At 42.4% G+C, this 23,848-nt stretch overlaps 3 protein-coding genes across 3 annotated transcripts in view; 2 read left to right on the forward strand and 1 right to left on the reverse strand.

Moving 5' to 3' along the window:
- LOC119391122 (calmodulin-binding transcription activator 2) overlaps nucleotides 1-7,567 on the forward strand; it is a 509,376-nt gene extending 501,809 nt beyond the window's left edge. Inside the window, exon 26 of the mRNA XM_037658797.2 lies at nucleotides 846-7,567. The gene's annotated coding sequence lies outside the window, so the exon portion shown is untranslated. The remainder of the gene's footprint in view (nucleotides 1-845) is intronic.
- Nucleotides 7,568-9,347: 1,780 nt separating this feature from the next.
- LOC119389711 (uncharacterized) lies at nucleotides 9,348-10,705 on the reverse strand. Its single transcript, XM_037657076.2, has 3 exons — nucleotides 10,563-10,705; nucleotides 10,302-10,409; nucleotides 9,348-10,029 (listed from the first exon to the last, which is right to left on the reverse strand). Exons 2-3 carry the CDS (start codon nucleotides 10,384-10,386, stop codon nucleotides 9,407-9,409), a joined length of 708 nt encoding a protein of 235 aa, XP_037513004.1. The 5' UTR covers nucleotides 10,387-10,409; nucleotides 10,563-10,705; the 3' UTR covers nucleotides 9,348-9,406.
- A 273-nt stretch (nucleotides 10,706-10,978) lies between these two features.
- On the forward strand, nucleotides 10,979-23,292 carry LOC119389712 (type-1 angiotensin II receptor-associated protein-like). Its single transcript, XM_037657077.2, has 6 exons — nucleotides 10,979-11,220; nucleotides 11,529-11,563; nucleotides 11,657-11,768; nucleotides 13,902-13,987; nucleotides 15,189-15,301; nucleotides 16,670-23,292. Exons 1-6 carry the CDS (start codon nucleotides 11,191-11,193, stop codon nucleotides 16,813-16,815), a joined length of 522 nt encoding a protein of 173 aa, XP_037513005.1. The 5' UTR covers nucleotides 10,979-11,190; the 3' UTR covers nucleotides 16,816-23,292.
- The last annotated feature ends 556 nt before the right edge of the window (nucleotides 23,293-23,848 follow it).

Consider the following 23,848-nt stretch of genomic DNA (forward strand, 5'->3'; position numbering starts at 1 on the left):
CGCTAAAGCCTGTCATATCCAGTGATAGAGTAACCTGCGTATCAGCCGCGCCTCTGTATTTCAGCATAAAAGTGAATTTGAAAACTGATAACCACGTGATGATTCAACTGTTCTTTTTATCCTTATATACTTTCTAGGGAGGAGGGCTGTGATGTCATACTAACGTCAGCAGCACCATGATCTTGGTGCGAGATACTAAAACACAATTTTAGCCGTTCCTCTTTGCTAACAGTCAGTTTTTCTGGTGAAGAAATTCAAGCTGTTTTGAAAAGTTTTTTTCTGTCATTCTAAACGGATTTATCGACTGTCTTTAATGTGTTGTTACATGCAAAAGTAACAGACCGCCCATCTTAAATACTGCATAGCGTGGATTGAACACAGGACAGAGAAAGGACACTGATGCACAGGACAAGCTCTACTCACAAAAGTTATGAGTAGTGCTTGTCCTGTGCATCGGTGTTCTTTCTCTGTCCTGTATTGAATATGCACTATCCAGTATTTAAGATCATGAATCAACTAGCCAAGTTACAAATTTTGTAAAAACTGCCCCTCACTTCTGAAACTGTAGTTGTACATCACTTTACATAACAATTGCTGTAAATTCTTTTTGGACGTGTAGTCATATGCCTGAAGCATGGCCTCGGGTAAGAGCATCTTTGCCTGCTAATGATAATAGACATAATTATAGAAAGGATGGTGTGTTACTTTTGCTCAAGAGGATACCTTTGAGGATGTACATCGATTAGAAAAGTTTCCCTGCATCTAAAAAAAAACAAGAATCATTGAGTTTTTCATTGCTGTGTTAATCATTCTTGTATGCATTCTTTGCCCTCCTCGTGTTTCAGCAGTGTGAGCTCAAGCGACAAATGCATGACGGAGAAGGAAACGTCTGGAGTAGACAAGACGTAGAATGCAGCAGCAGCAGCAACTACGCTGACGCAAGAATTTTGGTTTCCACGCAGCGCTTGGAAGCCGCAGCTTCGATTACTTTCTGCATACATATGTATAATGCAGTCCCTGCCACTTGGGTTATTGCGAATGCGTACTTTTATGTCCTTCACGTTTTTCGCTGTTGCCAGAATATGCGTTGGTACAAGGTTGTTGCTTTTCTCACCCGGTGATACGCACTCCGTACTACAGAGTGCGCTTATTAAAAATTATTTTGTGGTTTGCAGAAGCATCGCGTGTCGCGATCGCTAATCGAGCACATTTCTTGGCACTGTGACCTCACAATAGAGGAAACCTTTCATGATCTAGGAAATTGATTTCTCTCATATACCAAAACTGTTGCTGCGTTTTTCTTTGCTTATCTTGAGACTTTTTTTCTCATAAATAATTCTCTCTCTCACTTTTCTGTTTTAACGCATAAATTTTCACGAACCTTGTTTCACGCATTACTTCCCCTACTTGTAGCTTTCTTCTGTGTTCGTCACTTACACATACATACATACATAAAAAAAAACGCAGTATGGTACAAATGTTTGTAAAACCATAAAAGCCTCCTTCCTCCATTAGACAAAATCTTTTTCTCTGCCAAGCCTTTCATCTTCACGATACATGGACACACAAAACATCTTAAAAAATAACATGAAGAAAGAGAGGAGGTACGGAGAAGAGCATTGTTTGTAATGACTGTTCGTGTTTTTTCATCAGTAATTTATCTTCATTGTGACTTTTTAAATGTTGTCTGTATAAAAAAAAAGAACACGAAAGCTCAGTGTTGCCTTCTCGACACAGGTTCTTTATTTTTATGTTTTCTGCGAAACTGTCAATCACTCCATATTTTGCACTTACCAGTATATGATAACTGCTGTGTAAACATAGGACAGGACGCGAGTTCTGCAGTGGGTGTTCCTGGGTTTCTTCGTTGTTGCTGTGTCATCTCACTGATATATATTTATATATACACACATATTCCTGTTGCCAGAAACGCTTGCTTGACAATATGTTAATAACCATTTCAGCTGCTGCATGGAAGAATTATTTTTGTCCGCCACAAAATGTGCAGTGTTGTGCGTGCAGAAACACCCTGCCTGCAAGCTCCCAAAGAAAATACAAACAAAGGAGAGACGAAGTGGGGACAACGTTAAGTCTCGAGAGGTCAAGTCCCGGTACAAACAACGTCTTGGCACGGATCGGTCAAGATGTCGGCTGTCATTACTCAAGGCAGGAGATAGACATGAGGCCGGAGGGAATGCCTGTAGAGACAGGTTACATACGCAGCACAACAACTGCTGATATCTCATACGCTTTTAATTAGAAAGTTATCGGGAAACACACTCACTGGCATCCTGGTTATCGAAGAAAATAAACATATTGAGTATTACGTGCATAGGAGTAGCCAATGCTGCACTTTCTTTCTCACATTGAAACGCAAAGAAAACTTCGCAGATTTGTTTACATGCGCGGAGCACTTAAGTGAGTGGTCCTTTGCCAGCTTCATGTGCATGGTATTTCCCGTACTCCAATTCATCCCCAAGTCTTCGTGCAAGAAGAAAAAATTTGCGACTTTCGAAAGGTTATAAAATTCATCCGCTTAGTCAGTGGCTTTACAAAAGTGACAAAAAGCTGCAGAAACTTTCAGTGAACGGTCAGTGTCAAAAGTTTGCAGGGCATGGGTTCCAACGAATAAGCTTAATATCACAGCAGTTGGTGCCCCACGAAGAGTAAAAGCACACGCTGTATCGTTCGCAAATACCACTACGGGCTAGAATTCTAGAAAACCAGGCCATGAAAATGTTTTCATTACAGATTAGGAAATCTGTAAACTTTTGACACTGACTGCACGTGTGTGCTTCAGCATGTTGGTAGACCGGAGCACCTGCATCTCGCGATATTGACGCATGCGAGGGAGTGTTATGGAAAACATCTCTGTTGCTGACTGTTTTTGCTCGTGCCGTGCATTGGTGTAACGCTCCCGCCAGCGCCTTGTCTGTTCTTTCCTGTTGTCATATGTCCGTGCCATAGGTACAAACTATGTAGTAAGGTGAAAAGAAGGTTGTAAGTGGATTGTTGCTTCTTTGAAGGGGTGCTGTGCTGTTAGTGGGCACTAAAGATGCTTTTGATTTACAGACAGGCCAGCCAGTCTATTTGCCAGGCACACACTTATCAAAGGCATGTTACATGTGTGCAGCTCCCATGTTGCTATGTATGCTTGGGAAAAAAAAAGCTGCTGCGGATATTAGTCCTTCAGGTTACAAGCGCTGCTTCATTTGATGCGCCATCCAAAATTATGGGTGTGTGGGGGCATTTTGCCTGACCTTTATCATCATGCTTAGCAACTCCTGCAGTGAGGGTTTGTACAGCCAGTTCTGGACTTCAAAGTGAACCATGGTGAAGCATAGAATTGCACGAGCTCTCACTGAAAAAAATATCGATTGCACTTCAAAGTCAAGTGAAAATGTCCAAAAGCGTCTTAGGATTGCAAGATTACGGTAAACAACCTAAGAACCTGCTCACTTGTTAGATTAAACTGAGACAACTGAAAACTGAGATTAGACTGATGTCTAGAGCAGAAGAATTCCTTTCTATCCCCTTGTTTGGTCGCTGCACATCCATTGACTTCAAAGGCAAACCATATTGTAGCTTATATTACATTTGTTATTGAAAAGACGACAGCTGGAATTTGTGCGCCTATACGTAGGCAGCTTTGCGAGTTTCCGAGAAGCGTTCAGCCTCGCCAACTCGGCGTGCACGGTATCCCTTTGTGATTGAGAGTTAGTGACGTGCTAGCGTGTCTGCATCGGACAGCGCACGGTTTGGGAATACAGCTTCGTCTCATTTAAGCGTTCCATTCAAACACAAAGCTCAAATCCAGTATTGTGACGAAAATTGCAAAGAGCAGACGAAAGAGACAAAACAGAGTTGCTGAGCTGCCCTCCACTCCCAAGGTCAAAATTGGTGCACCAACTGGGGTCAAGTTTGCGAGAGTAAAGAGAAAAAAAAACGTATGTGCATGTCACTGATAAGCACTGTGGAATGTTAAGTTTTTGCTTAATTGTTTTTCGGAGCACTCGTGGCACTTTCGAAAGACTGCAAACTGTGTGCCGCCGCTTCTTCTGAGAGAGAGCTAACACGTCATTATTTCGGTCTGTTACGAATACGCCGCATCACAGCTTCGCACCTGTGCTTACCTGATGGCTAACAATTAATGGGGTCACAGCTCATGCTGCCATATTTCAAGCGTTTTAAGTTCACGTGCTGGACATTGTTGGTAAGCGGTAGCATTTTCAGACCCTCCTGCATACTTGTGTAAAGAACGACTTCGGGGAAAAAGTTGCACTTTGGTATGCCCAGTGTTCCCCCTTTGCCAAATCTACAACAGCAAACATTGCTAGTATTTTGTGAAGCATTGCAGGGCATATTATTCAGGCAAAGGTGACGATGTTCTGGGAGCTTGGTTGAACGAAGTTCTTGAAGCTTTTGTATTACTTGTCAAATATACGTAGCCTAACTTATATTACATACCCTTCCCGAGGTACATGGATTTTAAACGCGCCGATATATCTGGGCACTTCCGGGATTAGTACTGTCCTTCTAGACAACTAGTGCTTACACAACCAAGAGGAGCGGCCTTTCGTTTTCTATATATAGTACATGAAACTCGGCAACTAGGGTCGCATGTGTAGTTAGAGTAGCGTTAAGTTACGTATTAGCAACCAAGCATCTCGGAGCACCTGGTTAGCTATCTAATCCAAGGGACCTGCTAGATCCATAGAAGAGTTGGGCCTGATTTCCGACTCGCACAAATCCAAACTATCAAGAAGCAGTGTGAAGCAGCACAGGGATTATTTGAAATAAAAAAGAAGCCAGAGGAGGAATGGGCCAGAAAGGAAGGATCTCTCGAAGCGTTAAATGGGGCGACGAGGAAGGAGGCATTACCCACGTGCGTATGTCAGTGATTCTTGTTGACTGTCTTCGACGAAACTGTCCACATCCCAGAGGCTGCTCGTTGCATATAACCCACGGCCCCCCCTGCATCTGTGTGCGTACCTGTGTTGATATTCTGGTCATTTCTCGATGCAGTCACGCGACAATGGCGCGCGACCGCATGCAGAGTTGGTGGCATGTACATACACTACGTGTAGTCACACTGTATACCCAGAAATGCAGTCCCAATGTACTGAGGAGAGGTTACAGAAAAAAAAAACATACAAGACACGGTAGTGTGCTGACTTTTTCTTAAAAAAAAAAGCTTTCACTTGTAAGCGCTACCTAACTATAACTACTCTCTAGTTTCTTCTCTCACCGTCTCTACTTCAAGTGAAGTATACCAGTACAAATACCACCCCCAAGTCCAAGTGTGATGGGCGTTAGTGAGCGCCATTAGATGTGGAGGTACCCAGAAATGTTGTTGCTGTCACTCTTGCTTTTGCAGAGGGGGAGAGAGAAATGCTTTGGTCTCTACGCAAGCGTGACCTGCCATCCGCATCACAGCACAGGCTTTAAAACATTTGTATCTGACATGACCTCAACTTTGATTGGTTTGACTTTGAATGACGCAAGGCATACAAGTTCGTGTTGTGCAACGCACTGACATATTTCCACACCCGAATCAAAGACAACAGTTCTTGTTGCCTGTTCAGTCATTCAAGGACCAAACTTGCTTAGCATATATTACCGAGTGATGTTTAGTTTGTGTCTTGAGATCCACAATATTGTCACGTAACATATGAATGATTATACATGTGACCACATTTTGTTTTTTTTTTTTTCCTTTTGGCAAAAGAGAGAGCATGCGATATGTGCATTTTCACATGACATAGACTTCTGTATCGCCTGTATACAGGTTGTCTTCTATACATTGGCAGCACAGTATCGGTGAGGGGTTAATAATATCTTGACACAATGACTGATGTAATTTGACAAACTGCAGAACAGAGATGTGTCCAGCTCAAACTGCAGCCATGAACCACATGTACTAACGCCTTTCATAACTGTTTGAATTTGCACATGAAAATTGTTGCAAATCGCCAACGAAACATCAATAGCTCATAAATATCTTTTTATTAACGACAGACTGCTGTAACCTTTCATAACTTTCGTTGGCAGCCTGAAATTTAAGTGCCAGGACAAGCCATGTTCCTTAATTCCTATGCAGTTTGCAGCAGTTTAGGCATGAACGCTGCCAATCTCAAAAGCATTTGCCTCTTAGTATATTATGTGCACGTGTGTAGTTTTCTTTTGCTATTTATCTGTGCACTGCATATTAACAAGCATCTTTGTAGGTACTTCGTAAGCAACATGATCAGTACAATGTGCAAGCCTGTTGCGACTAGTCTTTGAAATCTCATAACGAATCTCATCATAAAGACATGCACGCCATTTCAGCGCAGAGACACTAGAAGACACGAGGATTTCGGAGGCAGATGCGTTGACGCTCACAGGCCAGTACGAACTCGCCTATGCTTCGCAAGCAACAGAAAAAAACTTAAAAACGAGGCCCGATAACGTGGAAAGCCCATATAGCCAGGAAAGTGTGCTGTGGAGAGAAGCAAACCAGTATAGATAACACTTCTCTCTCTCTCTCGCCATCTTTCTGTCACTCTCTCTAGTACCACACCTATATACACGCATATATAAATATATATATAACTATATTTGTGCTCAGAAACCTTCATCGCGAGATGTGAATAATCGTGATAGCACAAGGTGTCGCTGTTTCTCGGTTGTCTCGTTATAATTCTTTTTTTCTCAGTGCTGTTCGTTTGTGCGAAAGCTGGGTTGCCCAGCGCCAATACAGAGCCGTCAGTGCAGACTCGAATGTCGCCGCGGCCGTTACCTGATGCCCCCAGAAGGGAAAAAAAATTCGAAGATTTCTTATTTTTCATGTCGAAACCATTTTTCTACTGTTGCCCCTGTGTCCCTTTCCCCTGGCCTCCTTTCCTCGATACATTTGTGGTGTCCATAGCTGTTTTGTAATTTCTACCTAGGAGTCACTTGTAGAGTTTGTTAAGAGCCTCGTGTTAACGATTTTTTACATATATATAATATATAAATATATATATAATATATATATTTACTGCCAGTTCCTTGGTATTTTTGACGACTGAATATTTTTGCAAAAGTTGCAATTTTTTGTTTCTTTTTCTTGTTTTTCGGTTCATGTTCACCAGTCTAGCCGAGACATCTTGGTAGCGAGTGAAGAAAAGCTGCACGGTTGATCGCCGTCGAAAGAGAAGTTATGTGGTCAGGGCGTTGAGAAGAGAGTAGAGTTGAGAAGACATGTTAAACGTCTGTTGAGAGCATGAACGTGCTGGCTCGGAGGCAGAGCTAGTAAAGTCATTGTAAGTTCTGTGAACGTTTTTTTCCCCCATCCCACCACCCCTCCGTTTCTTTTAAACTGCGGGGCAGAGGAAAGTGTGATAGTTGAGAAAGATGCTTTCATCGAGCCATACCATGTGGGTATAGACACTCTTCGAGCTGCTGTTCTCGTTTCCTGTATCGCAATGTGTTTTTTTTTCTCTTGATCTCATCTGTTACCCCAGCGCCATGTTATCACTAATTTCTCATGCGTGTTTCGCTGTGTAAAAACCACAAAAACAAATAAAAACTATTCTTCCTTTCACCGTTCTCAATTCCTTTGTGTTGGTGCATCGCAGCAGTACTGTTAAACCAGAGTCCCTGTGTAATAAAGTCGGTCAGCACAAAATGTATCAGTTGTTGAATTGAATTGATTTATATTCAAGCGTACAAAATTACACTTGGGAAAGAGAGGACACAAGGCATTAATGCCTGATGAGGTCCTCCCACCTGTAACAACAGCAGTTTGCACACTAGCATTGGCAGCATAAATGGAACTGATATTCATTAAAAAAAAATTGAGCAGTTGTGCTGGCAACCTGTAGCCAGCACACAGCCATACCAATGTTATTGGGACTTTAATAATTTACCAAAAGGAATCGAGGTCTTTCTTAGGATCAATATTTTGTAGTTAGAATTTACTCATGTTACAGCAGTTTCAAGCAAGTATTTTGTGCAGTTTGGTTGGGCACGGAGAAAAATCTCATAAGCAAGTATATTTAAAGCAGACATGGGCACCCTCACATAAGTTAGAATTGGCTTCGAGAAAACGGTGATGGTGAGGCAAGGGTGACAAAATGGTGGCAATGTGAGGCTAAACGAGGAAGATGCAATTCACATCACTGAAGAGCGCAAAAGATTGTACGCATGAAGGGTTTAAGATCTGAAGTCTTAAGCGCACTGGCAGTAATTAAGCCTTCCTAGTTTAGGTTTATGTTACTGATGTAAGCCATAAATGGTTTATGGCGCTAGAGGTAGTCGAACCTAACGACTGTGAGCTGTAGTAGCAGCTTCTCCGCTCTCGCTACAATTAGAGATACACAAAAAAGTTAGACAACATTTGTTTACTTACATACCTCAACTGTGCGAAATCAAACAAAATTTGAGCAAAAGTACGATATTTTGCCTACATAGGCACAGTAGAGTCGCGAAATACATGAACTTATTGTGGAGAGGGCTATGAAGCCGAGAGAGTGACCTTAGTAACTACATAGCGATAGTTAGCACACTTCGCAACGGTCCTTCTATGTAAGCAAGCTATTTGTTGCCTGTGCCTCATTTGTGTATTTAATAAACGCCACTTTTATCATACATTGACATCTGCAGGAGTCGGTGAAGACGACATTGACATAGTGGTGACATAAGTGGCCACTTGGCATGCGACGTAGTTGGCCCGTTTTTCACTCACTTGGCAAGTGCTCCAGGAAGAAATAAAGAAAACTAAAATAGGTTTGCAACATGTAAGGTAATGGTGGAAATTTGAAAATAATGCAAGTAGTCTGTACTAATCATTATTTTATATTGATTGTGAAAATGACTGTTCATCAATGTACAAATAATGAAATGCACTGAAACACTATTGGCTGTACTCGAGTGGGATCAGCCAGTTGCCGATCAACAAATGCAAAGCACATTACGTACTGTAGCAATTATGGGCCTTATGTATATAAAATGAACGAATACATGAATTGTGTAGCCCTTTCAATGTTCTACGCTGTGTCATCTCTCTGCCTTTTCCTGACATGGAGTAGCAGGCCAAAAGAGCATGCAAGGCTAATTAATTCACCTTTTATCTATCTCGCAGCCACAGGTGACCAGTATGATGTACTTTGTATCACATATATTTGTTAAGAAGGAAAAAAACGCTTGCTAAAAGTTTTATTTTTGGTTCATGCAAGTCGTAATAGGCTCTTAATAACCCAAAAATATGTGAAATAAGGAAAATTATCAACTGGAAATGTGGTACTTTCCAAGTCAGTAGAATTTCATTTGAAAAAGTTGACATTTTACTGCATTAAACATTTTGGTAACAAGAAACATTTCGGTAACAAGCACAGTTCTAGTTTTATTGAGAAAAGTACAACAAACAATTCCTATCATGTACTTAATCAAACTTTGGCTTGATATACTGAACATTGCTCCTGTGTTTACGCATCAGCTCAAGGAGCTTTTCCCTTCTTTCTTCAGGTGTCTCCGGCCTTGGTCTATTGCGCAACTTATCCAGCACTCCCATCACAAACTTCTCAGCATCGAACGCCCTCGCTTCGTGTATCTGGGCTAAAAGTTCTGCCCTGAAGGCTTGCTCTTTATCCTTCTCAATTCGATACCTCCGCTTTGACCACAGGGCGTGCATCCGCTTGCGCAGTTTCCGTAGCTTGTGTTTCTTCATCTTTTTACGGCGAATAATCAACATGTTCACGGCCCGCTTCTCATTAACAACGCCCGTTGGTTTCGGATCTGTTTTCTCTATTCCATTGGAGTTTGTGTCCGTCGACGGTGCTATCACCTTACTGTCCCCGATTACTGTGGTCGGCTTCACGAGGGATGGAAGATTGTAATCCCAGGACCTCCGCAGAGTTGGGAGATTTATGGGACTTTTTATGCCTGGAGGTACGTATACTACGCTTCGATCCACAGCAGAGGTTGCCGGCAAGCGCTCCACTGCGACTTTGCGGAGACACGTCGCAGGCAGATAGGATTCTTGACGAGCGATTTGATTCAGTTCCCCTGGAAACAGAAATATAAAAATAACAAAACGCAAGCACACTCATATCGTTACAAGAGCACAAGCGCTCAATATACATTTAGCCTTTCAGCTATGTTGCATCTTGGAAATCACGTTACCCGGGTTATCAGTCTACCAGGCGAACGAAATACACATTTGCACAGAGAGATACGATACTTTAGTGTGTGAGTGATTGCTACGTAGCGGTGGTCCGCAAGTCGACCATTCAGTGTGCCTAGTGTGTGCAGTTTGATGGTTTAACCTCGCAACTTACTTTGTGGTGGAGGGATCAGGCGAGCAGCTCTCGCAATTCGACCAGCTTCAGACGCAGCTCGTGTCAAAGCACGGACGAAAGCCATGGCAGGAAGTGGCACACTCGACGCTGAAAGGGGAAAACAGCGAATCAAATAATTTCGAAATATTTCTGCGAGGCGCATTTGTCAGTACACACCACGGTGCTCGCGCATCTAACCTCCGAAAATCGCGCTTGCCGGCTGCTATAACAGCAGTAACTGTAAATAGAAAAGTCTTTTACCTTTAGCGCAGGAATTAGGACGACAAGCGGCAGCCTACGTGCATCGCACAACGCATTACTACTGGTTTAATCAAACAAACGGGGGAGCATAGCTGCTGCCTGAACCCTCAAACACGCGACCATGCAAGAGAACTCATAAGACGCTGGCTTTGTCTTGATTTGGATTCAAATATTAAATTGGTGGTTTTTAAATAATCATGGCGGCCATGACGTAATGTTACTCAGAGATGACCATTGCTTGAGTTTCCACACCTGCCTTAGTAATGAACGTCATAACAAATTGAGATATGTAAATTGCAGTGCAAGTACGGAATGCTAGGTTTACATCTTACAGGATTATTTTTGCCAAGTTTGGGCACTACGACGTTGTTGCAGGGAACCTTGAAAAACGAAACTAGCGCCGTTTGTTTCGTAGCGTTGATTTTTACCTACGTGAACGCAGGCGACGCTGGGCAACAGGCTGTGTGTCTTGTCGCGTTTTGTGTCTTTCTGCGGGGAAACAAATAATTCGTCATGCGATAGCACTATCGCAACTTATCGGTCTTTTCTCTCGCATAGAGTTCAGTGCCGTACGCGCTTTCTTCTCCACGACTTTCTTCTATTTCCTTACTAGGCTGTGGTAGAAAAAATGATTTCCATCCAGAACCCTCAGCTCAAGGTAAAAGCACCCGCCTACCTTTTCTCTGTAACACGCGTAGAAGTGCGCAGCTGCGAGATTCCGCTAACATTTTGTAACTCAAGATTGCACGTAGAGGTACTGTCGACGGCGTGAGGCGGTAACACCGGATCTCTGAAACATACGCTTTTGCGGCGCCTGGGATTTGTGAAAATCGCAGGTTCCACTTGCTCAGATCCGTCGTAGAGTGGGCGAATTCGTGGCGCTCGTTCTTTACGCGTGAGGTTGGCATTTAGCTGGCTTTACGCGCGATACCCCTCTAAACGACTTTTCGCATTTTGCCATTTCAGGCTATATTTCTCGTTCACCTGCTCCTCACAGTATGGTGAGCACCTTGTTTTTGGAATTTGTGATTGCACGACGCTTAAACTTTAACCGCTTTGAATGCTATCCTAACGATGTTGAACCTTCTATTCAGGCCACTGCAGGAAGCATGGGCGCCCCAAGCGTATCTCTACTACAACCTCATTTACCTGCTGATGTTGGCTTGGGCGATACATCACAAGGATTCCGAGGAGCCTGTTTTTATGGCAAGTGTCCGCACTGTTTTATCCTGTAGGTTTAGAGCTTCCCTCCTGGATGTGTTAGCTCCGATACAAACCGTAAGAAACCAGTTAACTCTGTCTGGTAAAAAACTAAAATTTATCGTCATTATCAAAGTGATTAACGAGCGGGACTGAGTTTGCGGCCCCAACACCGGATTCACCACTCCCACACCCTTCTTTCCCGTTCGTACTATCTCATCTGCTCTACCGGATGGGAGCATACGTGCTTCAACTATTCTGAGAGGGATAATTCGCTGCACCTGTCTGTTGACACCTGTCTGTTGCATACTCTCTAAGCCGTGGTGTTTACCCAGAATGACTAGAGGTGTAGCACAGATCATACATGCCTGTATGCACTGCAATGGCTAGCATCAAAGCTCCAAAGTGAGTGTTGTTCGTAAAATGTGCCAGCCGTGTTGCTTTGGTTAGAGGCCAAATTGGTTGACGTCAAAGGGATACGTGTTAGTACAGATAAAGAAATACAGGCTCGAGAAATAAAGAGTAGAAACCAGAAAGGTCAGGCATTTCTTTTTCGAGTCTGTTGTTTGTGCTAACATGTATTCCTTCGACCAAATGGGAACTTCTACCCTAACTTTCCGAATGATTTCCCTCTATCTGCTACCAATTTTTCACTTCGACTTACCATAGCTACTGAGATTTTTTTTTTTTTGACGAAGTGTGGGAAAATGACATTCATGAGAAATTTTGGCTAGACAAGTGCCTATTTGCAAATCCGTGAAGAAACACATCTTTTGTAATCAGTGCACTTCACAAGGTCTGTCTTTTTCTCAACAGATGCAGTTTTCTTAACAAGCAATGCTGTTTTCACGATAATTGCATTGGAGGTTCATACTGCAAATTATTTTTGGAAGCTTGGTCAGTCTGGCAGCAAGGAAAATTTACTCATGCTTACCTTATTCAGAAAACTAGTGTATAGCAAGTGCAGTACATAGCCTGTTTCTCTGCGAGTAAATAAATACTGGAGGCCATTATTAATTTGCACATTTTTATAGCTGTGACATGTGTTACCCCTTTGCTCAGTTAGGCAGAATTGATTCGTCATTTAAGGCAGTTTTCAAATCAAAGGTGGAGCTTTCCATCTTGAGTTCTAATCTTAATTACTCATGTCACTTTTTGCATGATTACTTGCCAGGTTAACTAAAAGACATTTTTTTTTCATGAAGTAAAGCATTCTCTTAAAAATTGAAGCAGTCTAAGGGGCTTGGTCAAATGTTGCCACAATGTTTCACGTAGCATGCCTTGGTGCTTTGGTATTTATTTTCAAGTTGCCGCCCACAACTATGGCTCATTGGCAGTGTTCACTCATTATGCATTGTTTAACCATTTTACAAAAAATAAACAACAAAAAAGTCGGAAAAGAGCAGTAAGGAATACCTGTTGTTTTCCTAGCTGGATGGGGCAGTTGTTCTTCTTGAACTTGACAGCAAGGCAGGTATGTCAGATGCATATATCATTTTTGTTATGATGAAACATAGTTTTTTTTTCACTTTACAGAGCTACACATATTTGTGGTTTCCTGCTGTCAAGCATGATGCTGGAGCTTTCATTGTCAATGACATTTTGATGAAGGGATAATACTTAATTGCTTGTGTGCTTATCTTAGGGTTCATTACAGAGATCTCATTTCAGTATTATTCTAGGAACCTCTTCTCGTTTACTATGTGATTTTCTTCAATGCACATAAAAGAAGAGTCAAACAATGTTGCTGTTGTTATAAAAAAAAATTCAGACCAGTTGATAAGTCAATTCAGGGCACTCCACTTCTGCAAATTGCATAACCATTAGATATTTGTTTATTTGTTGTTAAGGGATTTATAGATGCATATGCTCCAAAAATTAGCAAAATGCCATCAAATACAAGCAGCCTGTGGTACACTGAAATATTAAACCCTGTCAAGCAGTCACTCAAATTTCTAAAGCTGATTCCTAGGATGTGTAAAAGACGAAAAAATGTTTCAAGAGAACCAAACATTTGGCCTGTTAGTGTTCCAATGTTTTTTGTGTTGCTTTGGTATGATCAGTCGCACCGAGCGCTATTAGGTTAGGTTAGTGCTACTTGTACATTATATAACTGTCCTTTCTGTGTTATCATTGCAGGCGTTAGCCATAAACCTTGGTACAATCTTGATGGACATTGTCACGCTGGGAATGCACTTCCCCCACCAGTTCACATTTTGTGCGGGGTATCCTTTTTCCTTAGGCCAGTGGTTCTCAACGTCCTGACGTTGCTCAATTAACCAAAGCTAGCTCCATGGGTCGGCAAACTCATGAGCCGACTCACTCAGACTCACATCGAGCTGGGAGTTCAGGTGAGTAATATATTAGTGAGCTTGAGTCCGAGTGAGCACGGTTGTGAAAAAGTTCAGTGAGTCTCAGTCCAAGTGAGTCTAGTTGAGGAAAATTTTGGTGACTCTGCGTTCGAGTGAGCCCTAAGTGCGAAATATATTTCTTGAGTGAGTCTGAGTGAGCTCCAAATTTTCTGCCGACCTATGGTCCTTCTACTCCACTTTACTATCAGCCTTATGTCGGCTCACATTTATACTCACGTCTACTCACACATACTTCAATGTATTAGCGTCTATACGCTAGCTCAATATTTATTGATCAGATGCATGAGTTACGAAGGGAGGGGGGGAGGTGCCTTGACCTCCGTACACAAACTCTTTCTGGGAAAGTTCTTGAGGAAAATATCTCATGTGAGTCATCTCTTCCAATAAAAATGTCCTTATTGGATTGGAACCACTGGCAACTTTTATATGAGGTACGAGATAAAATGGTGCCAAGTAGAGCACTGAATATGTAAGATATTGGTGTTAAAGAGCATTGACGCTAAATATACGGCTAAATATAAATATAACGCTAAATATAAAGATAAATATTCGGTAACGGACTCGTGAGTCAACTCACTCAGACTCGCTCAGACTCAGATCGAGCCGTGGGTCTGAGTCTGAGTCCAAGTGAGTAAAATTTTGCCGAGATTGAGTCCGAGTGGATCCTGTTGAGCAAAATTTTGAGTCTGAGTCCGAGTGAGTCTGGTTGAGGAAAATGTTGGTGTGTCTGAGTCCGAGTGAGTCCACAGGGCAAAATATATTTCATGAGTGAGTCTGAGCTCCACACTTTTTGCCGACCTATGGCTAGCTGTGTCACTTTTTGCAGGATGGTGGGTATCAAAACCACTTAAATGTCATTCTTGTGTTTTTACTAGATGCTGGTGTGCAGAAACGGGGTCTGATAAACAGGGTCTGACAGGGTCTATCATTTACATGACCCTATTTTGGGTCAAAAAGTGCATTTGTTTTTTCTTTATATGTACGGTGATTATTTCGTTCACATCATGTTGCGTGTTCTATTGCCCAATTTTCCTTAATTCCACAAAATTATCAGCATTGCCATTGTTAACCTTTTGTTTCGGCCGGTGTCATCGGTATTCCTGCTGCGCATCTTCAACGAGCGGGGAGGCAGATATGCGGACCTGGGCATTCCGAACTTCGCTGGCGGTACGTTGAGTGCCTCTTTTTCTTTTTACATGTGTTAGAGTTGCTTATGGAGATAATGTTGCACGGACATGCAGAAATGGTTAATACAACTTCTCTGAACAAATGTTAGTAGGTAGTGTGCTTTTAGCACAGCTAAGCAGTTCTTTTTTTACATGAAGTTTGATCCGCTCATCTAGCACCTCCTTTTTTGCATTGTGACCATTAGCTTCACGCTAGGCTTCATATAAAGAAACAAAAGCAGGGGTGTGAGACTGTCTGAGTACTGAATTCAAGAATTTCATATTCACTTCTACATTTGATGCTCGGTTGTTTCTAAACTCTATTACAGAGATGAATTGGTTTTTGTTTTTTTCTTGGAAACAGTTATCTTGCATTGTGTTCCCTTTGTAACTTCCCTCTGTAATCTTTCTCTGTGCACGATCGCATGCTCAAAATGAACTTTCTCATGCATCACTCACACCAGCTCATCCAGTCTTCGTTCCGCAAACATGGTGTTAGAATAAGCAGCCGTAAAATCCAGTCCTTTGATAATTAATCTGTTCAATGCCCTTTTGCAGAACACCTGTTAACCCTAATGCATTGTTCTTTTATTTTTGTTTTACGGTCCTTAACAGGACAGCTGTCACCTGCATTACTCGTCAGTGCTGCGACTGTTTTTCAACTGTAACAAAATTTGTTCAATTTATATTTATATCGTAATTTTCTTTGTTAACCTGTAAATGGCCACGGCCTGTGTACAATGTCATTGCATATCTTTACATATATTAATGTGTAACACTTCTCTTTTTTATAATTGTTCTGTCACACTGTCTGTACTTTGGTTGTGTTGCTTAAACTGTACATACTTTATGGATTATCTCTATTCCTCTTTTAAGAGGGTCTTGAAAGACACTTTACAGCTTTCGCACAGTGTTAGAAGCTGAAGGATAAAGAGTTTGTTTAAAAGTTAGCAAGGTAGTGGCAGCAGTTGCACATGCACAGCCTGTTGCTTGTAGCTTTTGGCTATCTACATCACAATGACAAAGGCGATATAGCGTGCTTCCCGAGGAAAGACAGCTGACAGGACATGTACTTAGAAAGTGCGACACATATTTGAACACTCTTAAGGCTCCTTGCGTCAATTTTGCACATTAATTCTAGGCCATCGACCAAGAATGGCCATTCTCCTGTGGGTCAAGTTGTCTAGGGTTAATTCCGTGCTAAATCAACCAGCATTCTTCCCACCATCAGGAATGCAGTTGAAAAAATTTACATGTTTCTTTTTCTAAGCTCAAGACCCATTCTGCTCATTTATTTTTGCTGCAAGTGATGACTTGTACAAGTGATGCTTGCTCATTTTACTGACCTGTTTGCTTGCACCGGTAACAGGTGTGGGCAGCAGCGGCCGGGGTCAGTACGACGACATCGACCAGACCACTACCCAGAGCGTACCGAAGACCGGAATAGACACTGGTAGCCCGAGCCATGCCTACTCCTCTGGGGGCGATGGGCTGCCTCCTTACTCGCAGCCATAGTCGCTCAATCGCAGCCCCCGCACCCCTCTCCACTCATTTTGTTGGAACGGTGCTGTCTTTAGTGGCCAGAACTAACGGGAACGTGATTGCATGCCCATTCTTCAGATTCAGCATCGGCATTTTTTTTTCTCTGTCTCTATTTTTTCTTCAATTAGTTTTTCGAAGTTAGAATGCCATTCGTCGATCCTGAACCCTACAAGGAAGCCTCGTTGTCTAGTTATGAACTCATGAGGCCTTTGTTGTGGCATATTTCACTAGTCTTCTGTGATGTAAGATCCACTTACCTCATTCTTTTACATGCCAGTCACGTTAGTATGCTGACAAGCATTTTCCACTTGCTCACGGACATGGTAACAAAAATTTGTTGAGGCTTTGCAAATCTGTGATGTTTTTGTTCCTATAAATGATGGCGTAGATAGATAGAGCTTGTACATCACTTTGATGTTTGCTCTTGAATCCAAACTTTATTCCACGGTTATGAAGTAGCTTCCCAAACCAGGGCGTGCTGTGACCTATGCCAATTTGTGGTGGTGGCAATGTTCCAGGAAAAAAAAGAAAAGAAAGTTTACTCGCCCTACCTCCTGTAATGCCTGTATGTTAGTAGATTGCTTTTGCCATGCTAATTAATGCAGCCAATCGTGGCATGCTTTTGTTTTTACACACGTTGGCAAAATATAATAGATTGCCTTTCAGTATATTTCTTTCAATTTCTTCCTGACCAGAAAAAACAATAGTGCAGCATTTAAAGTAGCGTTTGTTAATGCAGTTTATTATTGCACTTTTTTTTTTGTCTCATGCAGTTATCTTCATGCATAGGTCACTCATGTCTGGCCATTGAAGACAGCATGCCACTGTTTCTCTCGCAAACGAGGGGTGTGCTGCAAGAATGTGTGCTTTGAAATTTCATTAACTGTGCAAAGTGGTATTGAGCAATTAATCATTGTTTCTCTGCACTAAGCTACACATTATGACACAAGAAATGCAGCTGCTTAGGGAGAGATCCCATAATAACTTCCGTAACGGCATTTGGAGGCTGTTGCACTCCCAGCTTTTATAACACACTTGATTTTTTTTTCAGATGTGTGTGTAAATGAAACATCCCTCTTTATTTCCAAAGGCACCAGTTCTGACCCCTGGAATCCAGCGTAATAATGGCTTATCGCAAATGTGCCCATCTTTCTCACCTTAGGGTCCTCATTTCATTTGTCACTGCTTGTGTGGAAGGAAAAAAATATTTACAATAGCTTCACGTTTTCATCTTTTCTGCAGCTGACTGTTCTTTATACATGCTGTATTTTTTTTTGGATATGCTTTCTTTTTCTAGTCATTGTTGGGAATGCCACTGTTTACTTGTTGCACAGGCTGCCTTTAACCCTTGCAGCCATTGCAAAGCTGTAATTTTTTTTATTTTTTTGCATGTCTGCTTGAGATGTTTCAGAAATAGGGGACTCAGAGTCACGGCACGCTGTCAGGCTTAGGCCGGCAAACTCACTCATGAGTCGACTCAATCAGGCTCACTTAGAGTCGGGTAAAGCCATGAGTCTGAGTGAGTCTGGGTGAGTAATATGTTGGTGAGATTGATTCCGAATGAGCCCGGTTGAGGAAAATTTTATTGAGTCTGAGTTCGAATGAGTCCGGCTGAGGAAAGTTTTGGTGAGTCCAAGTCCGAGTGAGCCCTCAGAGCAAAATATATTTTTTGAGTGAGTCTGCGTGAGCTCAACCTTTTATTGCCAACCTATGCTGTCAGGTGCTGCATAAACAGTGTGTTTTGTTTCTTCTCCTAGGAGGCATACGGCATGTGAGAACAGAACGTCATGATGTTTTGGCGCTAGCTTATCAGTGAAGCGTGAGCCGACACTTTCCATCTTGTCTGATTTGTGCCAAGCCAACAGCGCAGGATATGTACTGATTAGGCAAGGACATAGGTGCAGCACGATTGGCAAGATAAAGGAGCAGCGGTGCTGCTATCAGTGCACTGTTGGTGGCAGCTTTCCATTGGCTAGAGGACGCAACTTCAAGACTGGCGCTTCGCAAGAAATCAAAATTCAGTGACAAACGAGCAAGTGTAAATCAGCATCAGTGAATAATTTCTAGCGAGGCACTAGAGCACACAAAACACATCTCAGTGTTGAAGCAAATGCCGAAGGTAACGGCATTCTCTACCCATTTGATCACCTTTTCATTCACAGCCCATCCCGCTTTTGAGGAATGTAACTGAAACTGGTTTGTTCACAAGATGTTGTAGTAAATCGCTTAGGGCACTCTGATACTTGCCAGTACTTTTGGTTTTGAAGTCAACGATTCTTGTTTAACTCGAGAAACTTGAAGACTTCATATCGGCTTTTCTTTTAAAAAGGAGCGGGGACTGGTTTTGCTGTGTGCAGCCTCGATGCTTTGCGATTCCAAAGCCTTTTCGGTGCAGCTATGTGTGCTTTGCTGTCGTAGTACCCGTGAAGGATTGTTGAATGGTTCCTTATTTTATACTTACCGTTTTTCTAGTTTTAGTGTCCTCCACGGAGAGCTTTTCATTAATGATTATTTTCTCGCATGAATGAACGTTGTTGCCGAATTACTGAGTGCCCATTGTATACCGAGCACTCTCGTCGTTTAGTGCTAGTACTCGTACACCATTCCTACTGTATTCCGGTTCACGATACTTGTGAAACTTGCTTGAAACCGAGGTACTTATTTTTTATGTGTTCGTGTTTGCACGCATTCCCGAGATTCTTTTAAGCACTTATTCGATGTAGCTGCTTCACAGGGACTTTTCACATGTGACTGAAGCAGAGAACATTTTATTTTTTTGCTTTATCGGTTTGGTTGTTCAAACCAGCGACACAACGTGCGGTTGAAAGTTGTTTTAAGTGTGTTGCGATTGTTTGCTTCAAGGTACTGCACCAAATACCTGAAATGAAATTAGTTCCCCAACTTTTGGGGATGTATCTACATCTGTGAGCTGTGCTCCAGGCTAGTGTAATTGTAACAGTTATCTGTACAATAACCTTGTAATTTTGTTCAGCACGTTTGTCTTGTACAGTCACTTTGAAACAGGTATCCAGGGAAATGTTGCAATTTTTTTGTAATTTCAATTTTTTTTCTCTCGGCACTTACACTCTTTAAACTGCTCACATTGTGATGTGACCATTCCTTATTTTCTCTTCCCCTATTATGAACATCCTTTCTTTTTTAAGAGGCTCTGTCATTCTTGCTGAGCACTACTACTTTTTTGTTGGCGGTTTAATCAACATAATATAAACACGCTGCACAAGTTCGATTGTTATTTGCCCGTGCATATTTCATGTGTGAGAACAGGCTTATTGGAATCTAAAATTTCCAGGTACTATGTATGCATGTTCATCAAATGGCTCCAAGAAGTAGTGCTTGACTAATTCGTTTTCGCTGTGAGCAGTTATCCAAGTCTGTGGACGTTATTTTGAGTGTTGCTGTAAAAAAAAATTCACTTCCTGAACTGTTTCGTAATGTAATACCTAATGTATCTTATATGCTACACAGAGGTTGAAACCCAAAGACGCTGAGCATGTGAAAGTTAGCAGGAAGCCCTTTGTTGTGTTTTTGTTGTACTGGAGTGAAGTTTCATCGGTGTACATTTCAAGAAACCAACAAATGAATTAATTACCATTCACTGATTACATTTTACTTCTAATGACATTTAATTGTTTTGTACAATGTGTACTCTCCATGGGTGGAAAATAAAGACAAAAAGTTTGTTCAAGTTTTCATCAAAGCAGAACTATGCTTACAGGGTTAAATTTTTTTACTGTGATCTGTTCAGAAGCATGAGTAATATTTTTGGTACTGCTTACATTTGCAACATTATGGAACAGTCATGTTCTACTTCTCAGGTTTGAAGGGGTCCACTCTATGCACGGCTGGTGCAGAAGCCTAGCTCCGGTCCCAGCCGCAAATAGTCGTACCGTGCACGTGTCAAAGTCCCCTTCCCGTAGTGCGCGTCATCGCAGCTACGACGAGTTCAGGCGAATAAAGCAACAGGCTAGAACAACAAACAACACTTTATTGCTACTCTAGCAATAATGCGTAAATGTCGCGTAGAGGGATAGTCCACTCTAGTAGAAAACATAGGGTAACGCTTACACCTTCGGTCGATGGTTGGCTCGCGGGTCTTGGGGCGTTGATGTGGTTAGTGGTTCGTTTCCCGCAGGTCAGCAGAGCAAGAGAGACTGTCTCCCTGCCTGGTCGGCTGTTTTATCCACCTCACGTCTCCCTCCCCACCGCGAGGGTTGTTTCCTTCGCAGGGGCATGTTCCCTTTCCCACGAGCAGGGACGCAAGGATTGGCACGAGGAGCGGCGGGAAAGAAGGGGTTGCCCGGAAAGGGGCAACTGTGCTCCTCTCCTAGCAGCCCCTTGGCTCCCGCCGTCTGTTCGCGATCGCGCCAGTGTTAAGGAAAGGAAATGGGCGCGCATGCTCTCCCACAGGTTCTGCATGTGCATGTTTTTCTAGACATCCATATTGTTCTATAAAGGGGCATATTAAACTCCAGCTATCACATTATCCTTGTTGGTGATGCAGTTTACATGCTGAGATTCTATACACCAACCAACCAGAAAATATCTTTTGGCATCTTTCAGGAACATTGAAGTCAAACATCAGGGATGAGACTACACTCCTGTCTGCTGTTTAAAAATTGCCATTCAAAATACTACGTTGCTTCACTTTAACGCAGGTGAATGAAGGAGATCGAAAGACTCGTAATATCATTTGAAGCTTCCGAGACTGTTGACACATGTGAAGACCTCCCTGTACTCTGAAGTTTTTAGTCTTCGACAGTCTTTGGGGTCACACACACATGTAACGGAGATGAAATGCCATAAAATGCATTCCAGCTGGCAAAATAGGTTTTATTTAAAATTTTTCATATCAGATAGCAACGTAATTCTCATTACCATTATTACATTGCTTACTATTAACCAGGCCAACTCGGGTTTGTAATTCCAAAAAAAGTGATCGCACAACTCTTGGCTCACGGTTACTTTATTTTCTCACTTGGGTAGCAGTTAACTTGGATCCGAGTCATTATATAAAGCCTTTCGGTTTCAACTTAATCTGCCCCAGTTGACTTCAGAATGTGTGGTTAGCTAATGGTTCACACTTAAAAAGGCCCTGCAACGCTTTTTCAGCATGGTCAGAATACGCTGCCAATCGGTAGTCGAGGTTCCTGAGAACACGCGAGCCAAACATTATGGTGCAGTACGCGACCTGGAATTTACAATTAATTCTCAGTCAGCTAGAAATTGTTCTCGCTTTCTACAAATGATGCCATATACCCAAATTCATGACCAATTGCTGATTTGAGCATCGTGAGCTGCATAGTTACCATGACCGCCACAGGAGGCCGCCACGTGTCGCACACGCACGCGATCACACTGAAAGTAAGCTGCGCATTCGAAGAAATAAAAAGAGAAAAAGTTCTGAAGGTCATGACGCGTGCATTACGTAACTTCTTTCCCCCATGCCATCCCTCCCTGCTTGGCTTTCAGCGCCCTCATCGGGATGAGAGAAAGCAATTACAGTGTGCGACAAATCTCTCTAGCTCCGCTCATACTTGATGGATTTTAAACATCTTGGCGGCAGTCGATTCACGAGGCAATAAACTCCTTTAATGAAGCCAATCGATGGTTACTTGGAAAAGTGTTGCAGGACCCTTTTAAATGTATAAACGATTTTCTCGTGGGCACCGCCATGTTGCTTAGCAGGCGGCGCTGTCTCTAATCTGGCTACTGGCTTGCGCATATGCGCGAACACTAGTCTTTTCATGGCCGTGCGCACTCTGAGCCATTATGCGCAGACAGGCGTGAACTTTGAAACGTTTCCATACACCAGAAAGCAGGAAAACGCGAGTTGCCAAACAGCTCATCCTCGCCCCCTGAAACGGTCTATAGGACGTGACCTCCAGCATTGTAATAAGCTGGAGTTTAGCCAACCTTTTGAAGTTTAGCCAACCTTTTAAAGTTATTTGTAGTCAGAAGAATGGTTATATCACAAAGGCTGCATTAGTTTTTCAATCCGCTGCCAAGTGTTCACTGTCAGTCGCAAAAGTGCATCATGGCAAGCACGCATGCATACCACATTTGAGCAGCTTTTATCTCTGCTACTAAAGAGTAAAACATCTGAATGCAGCAGCTTGGAACATGTTTGTCGTTCTCATCAACCAACTTTTTTTTTCTTTTTCCACCTGGAGTGTTGTTTTGTTATGTGGTTATCACGTTGAGGGCATTACACTAGACGAGCAAGTTGACTGTTTTGTGTGTCTCACTTGTCTGCAATACACATATCGCGGGGGAAATGCACATCGTCTCACCCTGCCTACCAATTGCGGGCAATTTCTGCCGAATCAACTGTTTGTCCTGGCACGTATTTAGTTGGAAGTTTGGGATATGTACTCGCTTATGTCTCACAAAAAGCTGAGAATTGCCCAATAAACCTTTTATTCTCCTATGAAGCGAGTTTTCTTTTTTCCCTGCCAAAGTTTAAACCATCGTGGTTTAGACACCGCACATGCACATATTGCAAATGTGATTCTTAAAATTGCTGATGAATTCGAAGCAACTGCTCAATCTGAAATTGTGCTGAAGATTGCATGACTAGGTTAGTTTCTTTTTAATAGCAGTGACAAAAACTCCAGGCCTGTGCAGCACATGCAGCACAGTCGCAGCGAAAGCTAGAGGAGTGGCCTTTACAGAGCTCGTTGGAAACACTCTTGGGGTGACTACCGCAAGTACAGCTTCAAGGTACCTACTATGCCTAAATCGCAATTTTGCGCAGTAAGGAAGCACCAACTCTGCGATTATTCATCATTCTGTGGAGAAACGAGGTACCCACTACACATTTGTGTCTGGAGACAAAGAATTATGGCTGAGCCATTTGCAATGGGTGGGAAGCTGTAAACCACCCACTCAATATGCAATTCCCATTGTGTGACATGTGGTTGTTCCTTTACTCTTATGCCATGCTATATTGCATCTGTTAACCTGATTCCTTGCCTTACACGACGCC

This window comes from Rhipicephalus sanguineus, chromosome 4 (genome assembly GCF_013339695.2).
Source record: "Rhipicephalus sanguineus isolate Rsan-2018 chromosome 4, BIME_Rsan_1.4, whole genome shotgun sequence".
Taxonomy (NCBI): Eukaryota; Metazoa; Arthropoda; class Arachnida; order Ixodida; family Ixodidae; genus Rhipicephalus; species Rhipicephalus sanguineus.

Bases quoted from the DNA above. Each gene is read 5' to 3' on its own strand.
- LOC119389711 (XM_037657076.2), bottom strand. From the start codon at position 10,386: ATGGCTTTCGTCCGTGCTTTGACACGAGCTGCGTCTGAAGCTGGTCGA. The intron at 10,030-10,301 runs GTAAGTTGCGAG...TTCTGTTTCCAG, and splicing joins CCTGATCCCTCCACCACAAA to GGGAACTGAATCAAATCGCT.
- LOC119389712 (XM_037657077.2), top strand. From the start codon at position 11,191: ATGATTTCCATCCAGAACCCTCAGCTCAAG. The intron at 11,221-11,528 runs GTAAAAGCACCC...TTGCCATTTCAG, and splicing joins TCCAGAACCCTCAGCTCAAG to GCTATATTTCTCGTTCACCT. The intron at 15,302-16,669 runs GTACGTTGAGTG...CACCGGTAACAG, and splicing joins CATTCCGAACTTCGCTGGCG to GTGTGGGCAGCAGCGGCCGG.